This window comes from Mercenaria mercenaria, chromosome 1 (genome assembly GCF_021730395.1).
Source record: "Mercenaria mercenaria strain notata chromosome 1, MADL_Memer_1, whole genome shotgun sequence".
Taxonomy (NCBI): Eukaryota; Metazoa; Mollusca; class Bivalvia; order Venerida; family Veneridae; genus Mercenaria; species Mercenaria mercenaria.
The window spans coordinates 61,491,601-61,510,489 of record NC_069361.1 but is presented as its reverse complement, the minus strand read 5'-3'; the positions used below and the strand labels follow the sequence as shown (position 1 = coordinate 61,510,489).

The 18,889-nt window shown below is 36.7% G+C and overlaps 1 protein-coding gene across 1 annotated transcript in view; it reads right to left on the bottom strand.

Annotated features, from left to right (window-relative positions):
• The window catches only part of LOC123566185 (nuclear pore complex protein Nup133-like), a 420,170-nt gene that overhangs the window by 173,068 nt on the left and 228,213 nt on the right, over nucleotides 1-18,889 (bottom strand). The window contains exons 17-19 of the mRNA XM_053549042.1: nucleotides 11,958-12,117; nucleotides 6,035-6,144; nucleotides 3,176-3,282 (exon numbers count right to left, since the gene is read on the bottom strand). Coding sequence (XP_053405017.1) covers nucleotides 3,176-3,282; nucleotides 6,035-6,144; nucleotides 11,958-12,117 — 377 coding nt within the window. The remainder of the gene's footprint in view (nucleotides 1-3,175; nucleotides 3,283-6,034; nucleotides 6,145-11,957; nucleotides 12,118-18,889) is intronic.

The window sequence follows — 18,889 nt, the reverse complement described above, 5'->3', positions numbered from 1 at the left end:
CAAGTGTTCAAAGTTTCAAAGCCACATCTCAAATAGTTTTGATAAAACTGTGACCCAATTTTGAACCTGACCTAGATATCATCAAGATAAAAATTCTGACCAATTTTCATGAAGATCCATTGAAAAATATGGCCTCTAAAGAGGTCACAAGGTTTTTTATTATTTGACCTACTGACCCTAGTTATTGATGGCACGTGACCCAGTTTCGAATTTGACCTAGATATCATCAAAGTGAACATTCTGACCAATTTTCATAAAGATCCATTCAAAAGTATGGCCTCTAGAGAGGTCACAAGGTTTTTCTATTTTTAGACCTACTGACCTAGTTTTTGACCACAGTTGACCCAGTTTCGAACTCGACCTAGATATCATCAAGATGAACATTCAGATCAATTTTCATACAGATCTCATGAAAAATATGGCCTCTAGAGAGGTCACAAGGTTTTTTATTATTTGACCTACTGACCTAGTTATTGATGGCACGTGACCCAGTTTCAATTTTGACCTAGATATCAAGGTGAACATTCTGACCAATTTTCCTGAAGATCCATTCGAAAGTATGGCCTCTAGAGAGGTCACAAGGTTTTTCTATTTTTAGACCTACTGACTTAGTTTTTGACCACAGTTGACCCAGTTTCGAACTTGACCTAGATATCATCAAGATGAACAATCAGACCAACTTTCATACAGATCCCATGAAAAATATGGCCTCTAGAGAGGTCACAAGGTTTTTTTATTATTTGACCTACTGACCTAGTTATTGATGGCACGTGACCCAGTTTCGATCTTGACCTAGATATCATCAATGTGAACATTCTGACCAATTTTCATGAAGATCCATTCATAAGTATGGCCTCTAGAGAGGTCAGAAGGTTTTTCTATTTTTAGACCTACTGACCTGGTTTTTGAGCGCAGTTGACCCAGTTTCGAACTTGACCTAGATATCATCAAGATGAACATTCAGACCAACTTTCATACAGATCCCATAAAAAATATGGCCTCTAGAGAGGTTACAAGGTTTTTTTATCATTAGACCTACTGACCTAGTTATTGATGGCACGTTACCCACTTTCGAATTTGACCTAGATATCATCAAGGTGAACATTCTGACCAATTATATGAAGATCTATTCATAAGTATGGCCTGTAGAGAGGTCACAAGGTTTTCTATTTTTAGACCTACTGACCTAGTTTTTGACCGCACATGACCCAGTTTCGAACTTGATCTAGATATTATCAAGATGAACATTCAGACCAACTTTCATACAGATCCCATGAAAAATATTGCCTTTAGAGAGGTCACAAGGTTTTTCTATTATTTGACCTACTGACCTAGTTTTTGATGGCACGTGACCCAGTTTCGAACTTGTCCTAGATATCATCAAGGTGAACACTCTGACCAATTTTCATGGAGATCCATTCGAAAGTATGGCCTCTAGAGAGGTCACAAGGTTTTTCTATTTTTAGACCTACTGACCTAGTTTTTGACCTCAGTTGACCCAGTTTCAAACTTGACCTAGATATCATCAAGATGAACATTCAGACCAACTTTCATACAGATCCCATGAAAAATATGGCCTCTAGAGAGGTCACAAGGTTTTTTTATTATTTGACCTACTGACCTAGTTATAGACGGCACATGACCCAGTTTCGAACTTGACCCAGATATCATTAATGTGAACATTCTGACCAATTTTCATGAAGAGCCATTCATAAGTATGGCCTCTAGAGAGGTCACAAGGTTTTTCTATTTTTAGACCTACTGACCTGGTTTTTGACTGCAGTTGACCCAGTTTCGAACTTGACCTATATATAATCAAGATGAACATTCAGACCAACTTTCATACAGATCCCATAAAAAATATGGCCTCTAGAGAGGTCACAAGGTTTTTTTATCATTTGACCTACTGACCTAGTTATTGATGGCATGTGACCCACTTTCGAATTTGACCTAGATATCATCAAGGTGAACATTCTGACCAATTTTTATGAAGATCCATTCACAAGTTTGGCTTGTAGAGAGGTCACAAGGTTTTCTATTTTTAGACCTACTGACCTAGTTTTTGACCGCACATGACCCAGTTTCGAACTTGATCTAGATATTATCAAGATGAACATTCAGACCAACTTTCATACAGATCCCATGAAAAATATGGCCTCTAGAGAGGTCACAAGGTTTTTCTATTATTTGACCTACTGATCTAGTTTTTGATGGCACGTGACCCAGTTTCGAAATTGACCTAGATATCATCAAGGTGAACATTCTGACCAATTTTCATGAAGATCTTGTGAAAAATATGGCCTCTAGAGAGGTCACAAGGTTTTTCTATTTTTAGACCTACTGACCTAGTTTTTGACCACATGTGACCCAGTTTCGAACTTGACCTAGATATCATCAAGGTGAACATTCTGACCAATTTTCATAAAGACCCCATGAATATTGTGACCTTTAGAGTGGTCACAAGCAAAAGTTTACGCATGGACGCATGCTGCGCGATCACAAAAGCTCACCTTGTCACTTTGTGACAGGTGAGCTAAAAAGGGGGGATAATTCATGAAATATTGGTGCAAGAGTTATGACCCTTGTGTCATGATGTTGAACAACTACTTTAAGTTTGAATCAAATCCATTAAGTAATAACTGAGATATAGTGAAAGTGCATCAAAACTTTAATCTGAAATTCTTAGTAAAGGTGGGAGGGGGGGGGGGGGGGAGATAATTCATTAAATATTGGTACCAGAGTTATGGGCCTTGTATCATATAATGTGGAATAACTACTTTCAGTTTTAATTAAATCCATTTCAGAATAACTGAGATAGAGTGAAAGTGCATCAAAACGTTAACCTGAAATTTTAAGTAAAAATGGGGGATAATTCATGAAATATTAGTGCGAGAGTTATGGCCCTTGTGCCATATGATGTGGATAATGAGGAGGAATAACTATTTTAAGTTTAAAGCAAATCCATCAAGTAATTACAGAGATAAGGAGAAAAAAGAGAAAGTGTAAAAAAAACTTTATCCAAGGTGGGGATGTGGAAAGACGCCGACGCCGGGGTGTTTATTTTGTTGGTTTGTTTTTGAATTAAGTAGGATAGCTCTCCATATACTTCGTATAGTCAAGCTGATAATGTAATGAACTTTGCTATTGATTTAGCATTGATGTAAAGGAATCTTACTCAGAATGCATTTCTCTAAGGATAATAGCAGCCTCGAGTTGTTCAGCATGTTGACACAGCAATAATCTTGTAGACATTACATGGCTTCCAATTTTTATAGTACGTAACTGGAAAAACCAACATAATCAATAATATACAATATTGTAATTTTACAAATATCTACATACATTTGTTCAAGTAGTATATCTGAAATCAATATTATGGGTCATCCTATTTTCAGTCCTGTGATCATAGACATCCCAATTATCAACTTATTTTCACTCAGGATCACTGGATTCTCACTTAGTCAACACTCTTCAACAGTTCATTTTAGGTTAAAAACTTAAAAAATTACAGACAATGCATCAATCAATGGTAATATCAAGTACAACTTATTTTCACTAAATATCACTGGATTTTCACTTAGTCAACACTCTTCAACTGTTCATTTTAAGTTAAATATGTTTAAAGTCCTGAAATGTTATTAACTAAACACCACTCTTCCTTCCTTCATTGTAACAAACATAAGCCTTCTTAGCCAAGGTTAATAGCTTTTCACTTTGTGTAACATTGAAACATTCACATCTGGTAACAATCGACCAAGACAGACATGTGTGAAAATATCCGAAAATTGTTGTGTTAAAAGACTCCCTCTAAATCTCGTTATAAACAATATCGGGTTAATGTAAAATGAGTCATGGGTGGTAAACGTGCAATCCAGTTCCCACTGGGAATACGCTTAAAATGGGTTGCACGACGTCCGGTGCTGGTGTTGCGCATCAATATATATACAAATCGAGGTAGGTGGGGTTTTGTTTTTGTAAATAATGACACATTTACGCGAGTTTTCGAAAAAAGCAAAATGCTATTAGACACAAAAATGAATAAAGATCATATGTGTGAAATAACAGCTTATTAATTTAAGAATCAGCCCTGTTATCACGAAAACTCTGCTGACTCGAACTGTTAAAAAAGCATGGAATCATGAAAACTGCAAATTTTCTAACTCTTGTGCCTTCTTTCTGGAAACGTGACGCTTCTAATGATCAAACACATGTGAAACAGTCATTAATATTACATACACTTGAATAAAATAATGCTTTTGGGGGAAAGATTGGCAAAAAATAATCGGGAATGGGGTTGCGCTCCAGGAATGGAGTTGCGCGTATACATTATATAATCAAATAGTCCTTTTTAAATCCCAATAGTTTTTACAATGTCCTTGTTTCCTACTTATGTTATATTTATTTATTTAGTTTTTGGCAAGAAAACTCCTTTGTGGCCAGTGTTCTTAGCAGTTTATGGTCAACACTATGCTGAAAGTACACATAAAGATCATCCATTGGAATGTTTGCAAAAAGATACAGTCAACGCAGACAATAAGTATTTGCTGTTCATAATGAGGTTACAACACATGTACCATTTGCCTCAAAGAATTTGACTTCGAATGTTCTTAAATGGCATTACAGCGGGAAACATGATGTTAGCTTTTTGGGTTTAACGTGGTTTTCAATGGTGTTTCAGTTAAGTTTGGGTGGGCAGTTAACGTTTTGTTTGTCTTGGGTTTAACGCCGTTTTTCAACAGTATTTCAGTCATGTAACGGCGGACAGTTAACCTAACCAGTGTTCCTGGGTTCTGTACCAGTACAAACCTGTTCTCCGCAAGTAACTGCCAACTTCCCCACATGAATTATCAGAGGTGGAGGACTAATGATTTCAGACACAATGTCGTTTATCAAATAGTCACGGGGGCAGTTAACGTAGCCAGGGATTTGGTACCCTTAGTAACCTGTTTTCTGTATGTGCTTACTTCACCACATGAACCAGAGTTGGAGGACAAATGATTTTAGACTCAATGTCTTTTATCACAGCGGAGACCATACGCCTCACCCGAGGATTGAACTCATAACCCTGCGATATGCAGATCTGCTCTCTCCCTAATTATTGCTGTTACATATACGTGCAACCTGTGTAGCAACATTTCAGCAGGAAGAAATCTTGCAACAACAATACTCCAACAGAAGAGTGTCAAGAAATACAGAGAAATTTCACTAGCAGCACTCTTTAACCATGGAATTAGATTTGTGTAAATGCAGTCAGCGGCCTTTGGTCCATGTTAGCAAACGTTGCCCATCTGTTTATCTGCTAATTGTCATATGCTTATGCCAATGATATAGACGATGATAACAGCGCAGTATAAAATACAGTACATATGCATGTTTTCCTCATGACTATGTTTCCATTATGATTACACTAACATTTCTAAGGTTCACTGTACCATTGGTAGGTACGAACATTAATATAATACCTTTGTTGAGATATAACTAGAAGGTGTTTTTGTCACAAAAACATATGTCTCCCATCTATGTTTACCTTTAGCTCTGGCTGCCATTTTGTGCAGCGAAGAAGAATGTGTCAGCGATATGCACAACTAGGCTGGGTATTGATCACTCCTGGGAAGTTTCTTTGAAATCCACAGAAAAGTTTGACCTGTGAAAGCCGGACAAGATTTTTCTATTTTTAGCTCTGGTGACCATTTTGTGCAGCTAAGTGGAACATACCAGCGATATGCACAACTAGGGTTGGTACTGACCACTCCTGTTAAGTTAAGTCGAAATCCGCCCAGCAGTTTGACCTGTGAAAGCTGACAGATTTTTCTATTTTTAGCTCTTGCAGCCATTTTGTGCAGCGAAGCTGAACATGCTGGCGATATGCACAACTAGGCTTGGTACTGATCACTCGTGTGAAGTTCATCGAAACTTGGCCAGCAGTTTGACCTGTGAAAGCTGAACAAGCTTAATGCAGGCGGATGGAATGATGGACAGACGGCAAAGGCAAAAACAATATGTCTCCCCTACCTATATGGAGACAATAAATTACCTTATCCCACAGATTGACTTTCTTTAGAAAGTTGATAATGTACTCATGTGCTCGCTGTTTATCTTTCAGTTGCTGCAGAATGATCAAAGATGACATACCGCTCCCAGAATCTGCAGAGAAATATAGTTAAATATACACCACCCTTTTCTTGTTTGCCTCAAGCCGAGCACTTCGTTCTTTTGCCTGGATTATTTTCATTTCCTTTGCATTTTTTGCAGGTAAATATTAAAAATGGCGGAAATTTTCAAACAACATGAAACTGTAAAATCACTGATTTGTAAAATAAATTCTGAACAAGTGGATGAGTATTGCAGTGGCAATACAGAAGCCCCCTACCAGTAGAAAATTTCATTAGTGTTTGTCTCTTGTGGTTGTTGGCAACAGTGTCAGTCATCCACAATGGAATCGTACGCAGGGAAACTGGAGCATTTGTGGATGGACATACCAAATCTGTTCTAAAAGTGTATGGCTTTAAAAGTCCATCACTGAGTCAAGTATGGCCATGAGAACATTTCTGTGTAGTAATAAAACAAGAGGGCCATCATGGCCCTATACCATTTAGTTGCTTGCTTGAACAAATTTCTCTGCTAAAGCTTCAAAAACAAAATTCAAGGTAAGTAGGTCATAGTAAAGATAATTCAAAATAACAATTGAAATCAGTTAAAAAGATATACAAGTGGTCCAAATCTCTTAGCTGTAGCTTCAAAAACAAGAAAGTAGGTCAGTAGGTCAAGGTTAAGAATATTAAAGATGAGTATTAAATCTGTATCAAAAGTTATACATGTGGTCAAAATTTCAACCCTGTAACATAAAAAATGCGAAAGTAGGTCAGTAGATAATGATAAAGACAATTCAAGATGAGGATTGAAATCTGTATCAAACATTATACAGGTGGTCCGAATCTCTTTACTGCAGCTTCAAAAATAAGAAAAGTCAGCAGGTCAAGGGATAAGAACATTAAAGATGAGTATTGAAATCTGTATCAAAAGTTATACATGTAGTCAAAAGAAGATTTTCAAAGTTTTCCCTATATAAGTCTATATAAACCATGTGACCCCCAGGGCAGGGCCATATTTGACCCTAGGGGGATAATTTGAATAATCTTGGTAGAGGACCACTAGATGATGCTACATACCAGATATCAAAGTCCTAGGCCCTGTGGTTTTGGACAAGAAGATTTTTTAAAGTTTTTCCTTTCGGTTGCCATGGCAACCAGAGTTCTGCATGGAATTCAATTCTTTGAACAATTTTGAAAGGTGGCCATCATTCCTGTGAAGTTTGGTGTAATTCTGCCCAGTGGTTTTCAAGAAAAAGATTTTTTAGAAAATGTTGACGGATGGACGACACACGTCACACGACAGACATTAAGCAGTCACAAAAGCTCATCATAAGCCTTTGGCTCAGATGAGCTAAAAATAACATTTTTTTGGCTAAATGTTATTATGTCAGGCCCCTTGCAGACTTAATAACACCTGTATGCTGCAATATATTTAGAAGTAATTTGTTTTGTTTTATATTACAGTAGTTAAGTTTGCATTGTAAAAATAATAATGAAAGATCAGACATGAATTCAATTAGACATCAAAAGTTAAAAATTTCTGAACTTAGTGTATAGAATAAATAATATTTTCACCAAAAAGAAAATCTGAAATTCATCAAAATGCTGTAACTGTAATATGTCAACATATCAGCATTTAACAATTATTGATTGAAAAACTATACATGTCTTAGTTTTCAACTATTTGTTATGTTGAGGTACTATTCCAATTGGAGAGAACTTTTTTGATTATTTTCCCTTTTAACAGCTTAACACTAGATTTGAAGCAATGATGCCAAATATCCACTCTAACTATTCCACCCTAAGTATCAGTTTGTTAGCATCATTTCTACCTCTCTTTATTTTTCAGTTCTTCTATCAGTTTAACTCTACAGTATTACAACCTTTAAAATGAACTTTTACTTTTAACAAAATCTACCACTAATTATTTTCATAGCTATTCAAATTTATTCAACACTGAACTTTCATAAACATTGTTCATCTTCTGCACTGGAAATACAAAGACAGATCATATTTAACTAGGTTTAGTGTCTCTGAAATCCAGAAATTTAATCAGAATACACAGGGCTGACTAGGAGATACAAAACAAATCAAGCTCTTAGATGATAAGTCATACTCTTCAGTCCAACAAAGTATTAATCATTTTGATCACATTATAATTTATAAGCAGTAGAAGAAAACAAGAGATCACAGAGTGATCTTGGCGTCCACCATTCAGCCATTTTTGAATGTTCCAAATTTCAAGACTAGCTCAAGGTCAAAGTTCAATTCGGTAAACAAAACTGTGCATGCGGTCCAAATTTGAAGGCTGTAGCTTGAGAAATGTGAATGTAGGTCACAAGGTCAAATTTCATTTCGGAGCACAAAACTATGCATGTGATCCAAATCTGAAGCCTGTACCTTCAACAAGAGATCACAGAGTGATCTTGGCACCCACCATTGAGCCATTTTTGAATGTTCCAAATTTCAACACTAGCTCAAGGTCAAAATCAAGGTCAAATTTCATTTCGGTACACAACACTGTGCATGTGGTCCATGCATGTGGTCCAAATTTGAAAGCTGTAGCTTGAGAAATGTAAAAGTAGGTCACTAGATCAATTTCAAGGTCAAAGTTCATTTCGGTATACAAAACTATGCATGTGCTTCAAATTTGGAGGCTGTAGCTTGAGAAATGTGAAAGTAGGTACTAGGTAAAAATCAATGTCAAATTACAATTCAGAACACAAAAATATGCATGTGGTCCAAATTTGAAGCCTGTAGCTTCAGAAATGTGAAAGTAGGTCACTAGGTCAATCTCAAGATCAAAGTTCATTTCTAGTGTTTCCTGCAGACTCTTAGAGGGGCATGGTGATTCCCAGGAAAAAGGGCACTTTTAGGGCGCGCTTTGGCATCAAAGGGGCATTCAACCAAGTGTGCTTTCCGGTGTCATTTTCAAACTATTTTCACATTGCATCTGAGAATCTTTCAGACCTCATGGTATATATGTAGTATTATTAGATAATGCCTATAATGTGAACAAGCTTTCCTTTTTCTTTTCATACTTTTAAACATTCTCATTCTGTTACCCTCATGAAGTATTGGCTTGCATTTTTGAGAGACAAATATAACAATTAATACCCAACAAGTTTTATTTAACAACTTTTAATTGAAGTTTAAATAATGTAAATCTTTAACACATATAATACAGTCTGCTGCAGTTATATTCATGCTAAAATATTGCATAGACTAAGTATGTTTATCAGATTAATACTTATCATAAATTAATTCTTTACCTGGGTTGAGCAACAAGCATGGGAAAACCAGATTTTAAAAATACTTTCAGTTAGAATCTTACATGTATGAAAGTAAAACACACACAAATAAGTGTAATACAGCAGTTATATTAATGCTATTGCATTGACTAAGTATGTTTTAGATTAATATTTATTCTAAAAATTATCGGTACACAAAACTATGCATGTGATCCAAATTTGAAGGCTGTAGCTTGAGAAATGTGAAAGAAGGTCACTAGATCAATTTCAAGGTCAAAGTTCATTTCGGAATAAAAAACTATGCATGTGCTTCAAATTTGGAGGCTCTAGCTTGAGAAATGTGAAAGTAGGTCACTAAGTCAAAATCAAGGTCAAATTTCATTTCGGAACACAAAACTATGCAAGTGGTCCAAATTTGAAGCCTGTACCTTCAAAAATGTGAAAGTAGGTCACTAGGTCAATGCCAAGGTCAAAGTTTTTTTTGGGTGCACAAAACTATGCATGTGGTCAAAATTTGAAGGCTGTAGCTTGAGAAATGTGAAAGTAGGTCACTAGGTCAAAATCAAGGTCAAATTTCATTTCAGAACACACAAATTTGAAGCCTGTACATTCAAAAATGTGAAAGTAGGTCACTGGGTCAATCTCAAGATCAAAGTTCATTTTGGTACACAAAACTATGCTTGTGGTCCAAATTTGAAGGCTGTAGCTTGAGAAATGTGAAAGTAGGTCACTAGGTCAAGATCAAGGTCAACTCATGTCAAGGTTCATCTTGCCACTCAAAACTATACATGTGGTCCAAATTTGAATGATATAGGTTACGGACATGAAGATTCTAAGTTTTTTCCTATATAAGGACCCCCGGGGTGGGGCAATATTTGACCCCAGGGAAATAATCTTGGTAGAAGACAACTAGATTTTGCTACATACCAAATATTAAAGCCCTAGTCCCTGTGGTTTTGGACAAGAAGATCAGAAACTGTTTAACTGTTCCTGGCCAATGTCACCTTGACCTTTAACCTAATGACCTCAAAATCAATAGAGGTCATCTGCTGGTCATGACCAACCTCACAATCAATTTCCCTGACATTAGGCCCAAGCGTTCTTGAGTTATTGCCCGGAAACAATTTTACCGTTCCTGGTCACTGTGACCTTGATCTTTGACATACTGACCTCAAAATCAATAGGGGTCATCTGCTGGTCATGATCAACCTCCCTATAAACTTTCATGACCCTAGGCCTTCTTGAGTTATCATCCGGAAACCGTTCAACTGTTCAAGGTCACTGTGACCTTGACCTTTAACATACTGACCTCAAAATCCGTAGGGGTCATTTGCTGGTCATGACCAACCTCCCTATCAACTTTCATGATCCTAGGCCCAAGCGTTCTTGAGTTCTCATCCGAAAATGGATTGGTCTACATTCCGACCAACCAACATCTGCAAACCAATATACCTCTCCTTCTTCGAAGAGGGGCATAAAAATACAGCCTCTATTGCATACACAAGGTTTTTCTTTGATTTGTTCTAGTGACCTAGTTTTTGACCCCAGATGACCCATTTTTGAACTCGGCCTAGATTTCATCAATGTTATCATTCTGACCAAAATTCATGAAGATTAATTGTAAAATACAGCCTGTATGCATACACAAGTTTTTCTTTTATTTGACCTAGTGACCTAGTTTTTGACCTAGATGACCAATTTTCGAACCTGGCCTAGATTTTATCAAGGTAATCATTCTGACAAAATTTAATGAAGATCAGTTAAAAAATACAGCCACTATGGCATACACAAGGTTTTTCTTTGATTTGACCTAGTGACCTAGTTTTTGTCCCCAGATGACCCATTTTCGAACTCGGCTTAGATTTCATCAAGGTTATCATTCTCACCAAATTTCATGAAGATCAGTTGAAAAATACAGCCTCTATTGCATACACGAGGTTTTTCTTTGATTTGACCTAGTGTCCTAGTTTTTGACCCCAGATGACCCATTTTTGAACTTGGCCTAGATTTCATCAAGGCAATCATTCTGACCAAAATTAATGAAGATCAGTAGAAAAATACAGCCTCTATCGAAATACAGCCTCTATCGCATACACAAGCTAAATGTTGACAGACAGACGCCAGACACCGAGTGATCAGAAAAACTCACCTAAAAATAAACAGTGCCAACCCTCCCCATTTTTTCCAAAATCCTGCTGAGAATATAAAACTTCTCTGGCCTAAATGTACAGCTTTAATACAAGTACCTATACCTCATTAATCTTTTTTCAAAACATACACATACAAAATAAGATATATTTACAGCTGAACTGTATTTTCTATAAACAGAGTATAAAACAATAATGCATTACAATAATCTCAAAGGCATTTTACAAGCAAAATAACATTATTCTATAAACATAAAAGTTTGCCCAGCATATCCATGCAATATTTGCAATGTGACATATTTTAAGGTTGCTACAACTAGTGTCAATTCCGTTATTGTTTAAAATACTTTAAAATGCACATTTTAATACATGTAACAGAATTTACGTTTTCTGTCCACCTGGGATCTATGGTAGGAATCATGACTTATGAAGAGAAACCAGTCACTGTTTGATAATTGTTAACTTACCAGATTTAACATTTTCTGCCCACCTAGGATCTGAGGCAGGGTAGTCATCAATGAGATCACAACTTAAACCAGAAACCAGTCTGTCTATATCTGTAGTCTGGTTCCCCGTCGAGACTGCATCTTTGGGAAACAACTCATCCACAATATCTTGCGCTTGTTTCTAGATTTAAATTATGAAATAGCATTTGAAAAAAGTTTTATTCCTTATATTCGTTGATTTTTAATTTCACATCGACACAATTTGAGTCATATGGCAATTTTCAAGCTATATGTGGTGGAAAAAGACACCAGATGCCCCTACAGATATCTAAGGCATGTGCAAGTACTTGGGCCGGACCACTACATGGTACTATAAAAAATTCTGATCAAAATTTAAGTACTTTTCAAGGCTGAATAATCCATTTCAACACACTACTGTTATTTGTTGCACTTGAAAACGGTTCTGTTCTTGAAAAGTCCTCAATTTAGGATTTCCCTTGAGAAATCATTGAATTTTTTTTTAAAATCCTTGGAATTCGGAAAAAAAAAAATGATAATAATGATTTTAAAATCCACAAATTTACCAACACTGAAAATTTATTGTGAAGAAATTATCGTATATTTGGTATAAAACAAACTGAAGACAAGCGAAATTGTGGTCTATGTAAGCAGAGAGCATGTACCTGTGCGCGTGACGTAAGCAGACTCGGTGCACATCTGGAACAAGAGGGTCATTGACCCTAAAGCGCTCACCTGTACAAGGCTTCAAGTGCATTTGTATAATGTAATGGTACAAGTACAGAGTTAGGTTTCTTCTATGTTAGCCTATATCATATACATGTCACACAGTTTTTAAAGTTTCCACTATATACATATAGGGAAAAGTAACCACGCTCTCTGGCGGCCATGTTTTTTGACAAATCAAAATAATCAGAGGGTCACAAAAGGACCATTTGTGTAAAATTATTTTAAAATCAAGGCAGCAGTTTCACAAAAGAAGATTTTTTTTAATTTCCACCATATACATATAGGGAAAAGTGACCACGCCTCCTGGCAGCCATGTTTTTTGACGAATCGGAATAATTTGAATAATCTTGGTAGAGGGTCACACAAGGACCATTAAAAATTTTTGTGTAAAAATTATTTTAAAATTGGGCAAGCAGTTTCACACAAGAAGATTTTTAAAGTTTCCACTATATACATATAGGGAAAAGTAACCAAGCCCTCTGGCGGCTATGTTTTTTTGACAAATCAAAATAATTTGAACAACCTTGGTAGAGGGTATCACAAGGACCATTTGTGATAAATTATTTTAAAATCACGGCAGCAGTTTCAAGCAAGAAGATTTTTTAAATTTTTTTCCTATATAACTATGTAAAACTTGAGATCCCCGGAGCAGGGCCTCTTTTCATCCCAGGGTAATAATTTGAACAATTTTAGTAGAGGACCACAAGGCAATGCAACATACCAAATATGAAAAGCCTAGGCCTTGCTGTTTCAGACAAGAAGATTTTTTTTTTTTCAATTTCTATATAAGTCTATGTAAAGATCGAGACAGCCCCGGGGCAGGGCCTCTTTTCACCCCAGGGTAATAATTTGAACAATTTTGGTAGAGGACCACAAGGCAATGCTACATATCAAATATCAAAGGCCTAGGTCTTGTGGTTTTAGACAAGAAGATTTTTAAAGGTTTTTCCTATACAAGTCTATGCAAAACTTGGGACCCCTGGGGTGGGGTCTCTTTTCACTCCAGGGGCATAATTTGAACAATTTTAATAGAGGACAATTAGATGATGTAACAAGCCAAATATCAAGGCTCTAGGCCTTGCAGTTTTGGACAATAAGATTTTTAAAGTTTTCCCTTTCGGTTGCCATGGCAACCAGAGTTCTTCTCCTATACGACTGAATGAATCCGGACGCGAAACCCCAGGTGCACAACTACACATGCTGACCTACATTCCTGTAAATTTTTTTGACTCTACGTCAAAGGCTTTTGGTGCTAGGTGCGACACAACATTAAAATGACCAATTTTTTACTAAGTAAGGGCCATAACTCCTACACGACTGAATGAATCCTGACGCGAAACCCCAGGTGCACAACTACACATGCTGACCAACATTCCTGTAAAGTTTTGTGACTCTACGTCAAATACTTTTGGAGCTAGGCGCGACACAACATTAAAATGACCAATTTTTACAAAGTAAGGGGCCATAACTCCTACACGACTGAATGAATCCGGATGCGAAACCCCAGGTGCAAAACTACACAATGTCATGCTGACCAACATTCCTGTAAAATTTTGTGACTCTACGTCAAATACTTTTGGAGCTAGGCGCGATGCAACATTCTTGGAAAGACGGACTGACGGAAGGACAAGAGCAAATCTATATGCCCCCACCACTCATGGGGGGGGCACAAAAAGGGGCATAATTTTGTAAAAATGCAAATTAGAGTTATCAAACCTGTGCACTGCATGTCAGATCACGACAGCGAACAAGTGTGTGAAGTTTCAATCCATTCCCATTAGTGATTACTGAGATACAAGCTTACATACAAAATATTAACCAAAAATTTCTAAGTCAAAAAAGGGGCATAATTTTGTAAAACAACAAAATAGAGTTGAAAGACTGTCAAAATGTTGACTGGTACCAAAAACTGAACCACCGATGCAGTGGTGAGTAGGATAGCTCTACTTATTCTTCGAATAGTCAAGCTAAAAAAGATGCATGGCAATGTTACAGCCCGGACAAGCTATAAAATGACCTTTGACACCAAAGTGTGACCTTGACCTCTGAGACAGGGACCCCAGGTTTGCGCATGACAGTCCGTCTCATAGAGGTGAGCAATTACACAAAAAGAGATTGCTCCATACTTGTCAAAGTTATGGCCTGGACAAGCTCTAAAATGACCTTTGACACCTAACTGTGACCTGACCTTTGACATAGGAACCTACAGTTTGCACATGACACTCCGTCTTATTGAGTTAAACATTCATTCCAAATATAAACAAGGTTCTTCAATGCATGTCAAAGTTATGGGCTGGACAAGATCTGACAAGGCCTTTGGGGTTTGCGCATGACACTCCGTCTCACTGAGGTTAACATTCGTACCAAATATAAACAAGATTGATTCATGCATATCAAAGTTATGGTCCGGAAAAAACAAATCCTGACGGACAGACACACACACATACACTGTACAGCCATTTGGACGACTATGTCTTCACTTCCCCAAGCGAGCTCAACAAAAAGTTAGAAAATCAGCTATTAATATTAAAATCAAAGGGAAGTAATTCCATGAAAAAAATGCTAGTCCACAAAAAAGGGATATGTCAAAAAAATGATTTATTTTAAATTATGCACTGGACACAAAATATGATGGGCAGATTTGACCTTGCTGTGCTCTTGGCCTTTGACCTACCACCCTGTGTTCATGCACTCATCACCACCTACCTACATCCCAAGTTTGAAGTTAATACCTTGATAGTAAGTTATGCTCCTGACACTAAATATGACAGACAAGTTTGACCTTTGAGCTCAATTTGTGACCTTGATCTTAAACCTACAGACCAGGTTCATGTTTTCTGCACATCTTCTCATGCCTACCTACCTATATGTCAAGTTTGAAGTCAATACCTTGAACGGTTCATATGTTATGCTCTGGACAGAAAATAAAACAGATTTGAACTTCGAGCTCAATTTCTGACCTTGACCTTTGGCCTACAGACCCGGTTCTTGGACTTTGCATATCGTCTCATCCCCATCTACCTACAACCCAAGTTTGAAGTTAATACCTTGCATTGTTATTTATTTATGCTCCGGACACCTTTTAAGCTCAATTTGTGACCTTGAACTTTGACCTACAGCAGGTTCAAGTGCACTGCACATTGTCTCATTGCCATCTAACTATGTGCCAAGTTTAAAGTCAATACCTCTAACAGTAATAAAGTTATGCTCCAGAGACGGACAGAAAAATGCACGTGCCATCACATAAAACGTACGTTTCTTCAAAATGGGCATATAAAAATGAAACAAAACAAATTTGGTCTCAATAAAAGCTACCTGTTTACCATGTTTAGTCAAATTACCTCAATCCTAACTGAAGTTAAGAAACAATGTTCTTGACCTTGATCTAAGCAACCAAAAATACTAATACCAGGCTGTCTAGCATACCCCGACAAAAAATTAGGGCTAATTTTAGGGCAATTTGTACAAAAAAATAGGGCTAAAATTAGGAATTTGGTACAATTTTAAGGAAATTTTAGGGCTAAATTTAGGAATTTTCAAATCAAAATATGGACTTTAAAGACCATGTAATGTGCTTACCTTTATGTGATTGACATAAAAGTAACTCAGAAATAGTGCTTTATTTACAGAAAAGACGTCTCCTAGCTTTCCACTGTTTTGAACTGTGCTAAATTGTTTTTTTCTGAATTAGAAGAACTTTTAAACAACATTTAAAACATTTTCTCTTTTTGATCATTGCAAAAGAGTTAAAAAATTAGGAATCTTTGTGAAAAAATAGGGCGTTTTTAGGAATTTCCTTTGACTTTTTTTAAAAAATAGGAATTTTAGCCAAATTGAAAAAAAATAGGAAAAAGTAGGAATTTTAGGGACGCTAGACAGCCTGTTACATAATTGGTAACAGTAACCTTGACCTTAATCCCAGTGACTAAAACCCATACCATACAACAGTTTCCAAGACAGCTATATAGGTACTAAGCTTGGTCACAATATCCCATAGCAAAAATGGATCTTAAAATGACATTACATTCAGGGCTCCAGATAATTTTTTTGGCCTATGAGTATTTACTCATCATATTTTTTGTGAATGAGTAAAATGGTAAAATCTTAAATTGACTAGGGGTAATTTTACTCCTGTAAATTTGTAAATGTGAAAAAAAAAACAGAAATCAGTTTATTTGTTTACAGTTCAGTTTCAATTCAGCATTTTTGTTCTTTCCTCCACACCGGAAGTTGATATAAAATATCAACTTCCGGTGTGGAGTAAAGAACAAAAATCAACACCGCTTTAAAATACACTACCGTACGATCAATATCAATTCCCAACTATTTGATCTACGCACGCATTGAGTTAAGAAATGAAATAATTTTTTCGGTGTTCATGCGAAATGAATGACAGAATAGGATTGGCAAATCATGTTTAATTTGCCAATCCTATTCTGCCGATCATTTCTTATATTTACATTATATTTCCTTTCCATTTGTAAACAAGATAATAATATAAATTGCATTAATTTTGTTGCATCTGACATTAAAATCAGCTTCCCGGCCATTCTGTTCACCAGACGGAACAACTGCGACCCCATCTAAGGAACGTAATCCCTGACTATACGCCGACGTCGTCAAAACAGCAGTTCGTTATTACTAAGCAGCAGTGATGTAACTTTCGCGCCTTTCCTTTCGCTGTTCATACAAAATGAACGTCATAACTTTCAATGGAAAAGAATAGGGTGACTGTAAATATTGTATGATATAGTTTAGCCTAGGTATAGAGTATTCAATGCGTTTGTACGTTCAATGTGGGGGAATTAATGCTGACCATGCTCTTTTACGTAAAACATCCAGACAATTAAGATTCTGTTTTTGCATGCGTTTCTGTAATTTCAAAAACGTTTTTATACACATAAAAATTATAAGACATATGTATAAGCATTATTTCAAAGCGTAATTTATGCTAATACGCATCTTATCTGGAGCCCTGTACATTTGCAAAAATTGCTTTGCCTATATAGTAAGCATTATATAAGTACTAAGGGCCATAACTCTTTGTGTTCCTGAAGCAATTTCAATGAATTTTGCAGGGCCACATTTCCCACTTATAATTTATATCAATACGATGTTTCATTGAAATCCTTCAAACCACATCTTAAATATGACTTCAGTCGGACTACATATATATATATATATATATATATATATAAGAGCTTGTACAACAACGAGCATAAGTACAAAGGGCCATAAATCTCGCTTCGTCAACCAATCTTAATGAAACTTGCAGAGCCACATTGTCCTATAGCAGTTAACATTTCTACCATTTTTATTGGAATCCTTCCATTCATGTCTAAGATATGACTCCAGATGGATAGAAAATGAAATAAAACACTGTATACCTTGTACAAAGGGCCATAACTCTCATCTTACTCATGCAATCTGACCTAAACTTGCAGGGTTGCATTTCCCTACAGCAGTTAACTCTTCTACCATGTTTCATTTAAATACTCTGCATCGTATCACAGATACTGGTTTGGACAGACAGAAAGATGGAAGGACAACACCAAAACTACCACCCTCCACTTTCGGTGTGGGATAACAAACTTGGGAGACGTCCATGTCAGAATGCTGTAGACAGCTTTGGTTGCATCTGTTTTAGTAACAAGAGCTTGTAGAACACCAAATGCCGTTCTTGATGCATTCAGTAACTGCACAAGGAACAGAAATTATCTGGTCACTGCGCACTGGACGTTTCACATACTGATCTCAAATCAATAATTATGGGCCATAAGTGACCTTCGTATCAAATGTGATCTTAGCCAAAACATTCTTAGTCTATCTTTAGTTACTTGGCAAAAAAGTTCTACTGTTCTGAGTCAATGTGAAGTTGACCTTTGACCTAAAAATCTATAGGGGTCGTCTGCTGGTCATGATCAGCCTCCCTATTAAGTTTTGTGATCCTGGAAATGGTTTAACTGTTTCAGGTCACCGTGACCTTGACCTTTGACCTCCAAATCAATAGGAGTCATCTGCTGGTCATGATCATCCTCCCTGTCAAGATTCATGATCCTAGGCCCAAGCGTTCCTGAGATATCATCCGGAAACAATTCAACTGTTCTGGGTAACTGTCACCTTGACTTTTCACCTACTGACCTCAAAATCTATAGGGGTCATCTGCTGGTCATGACCAACCTCCCTATCAACTTTCATGATCCCAG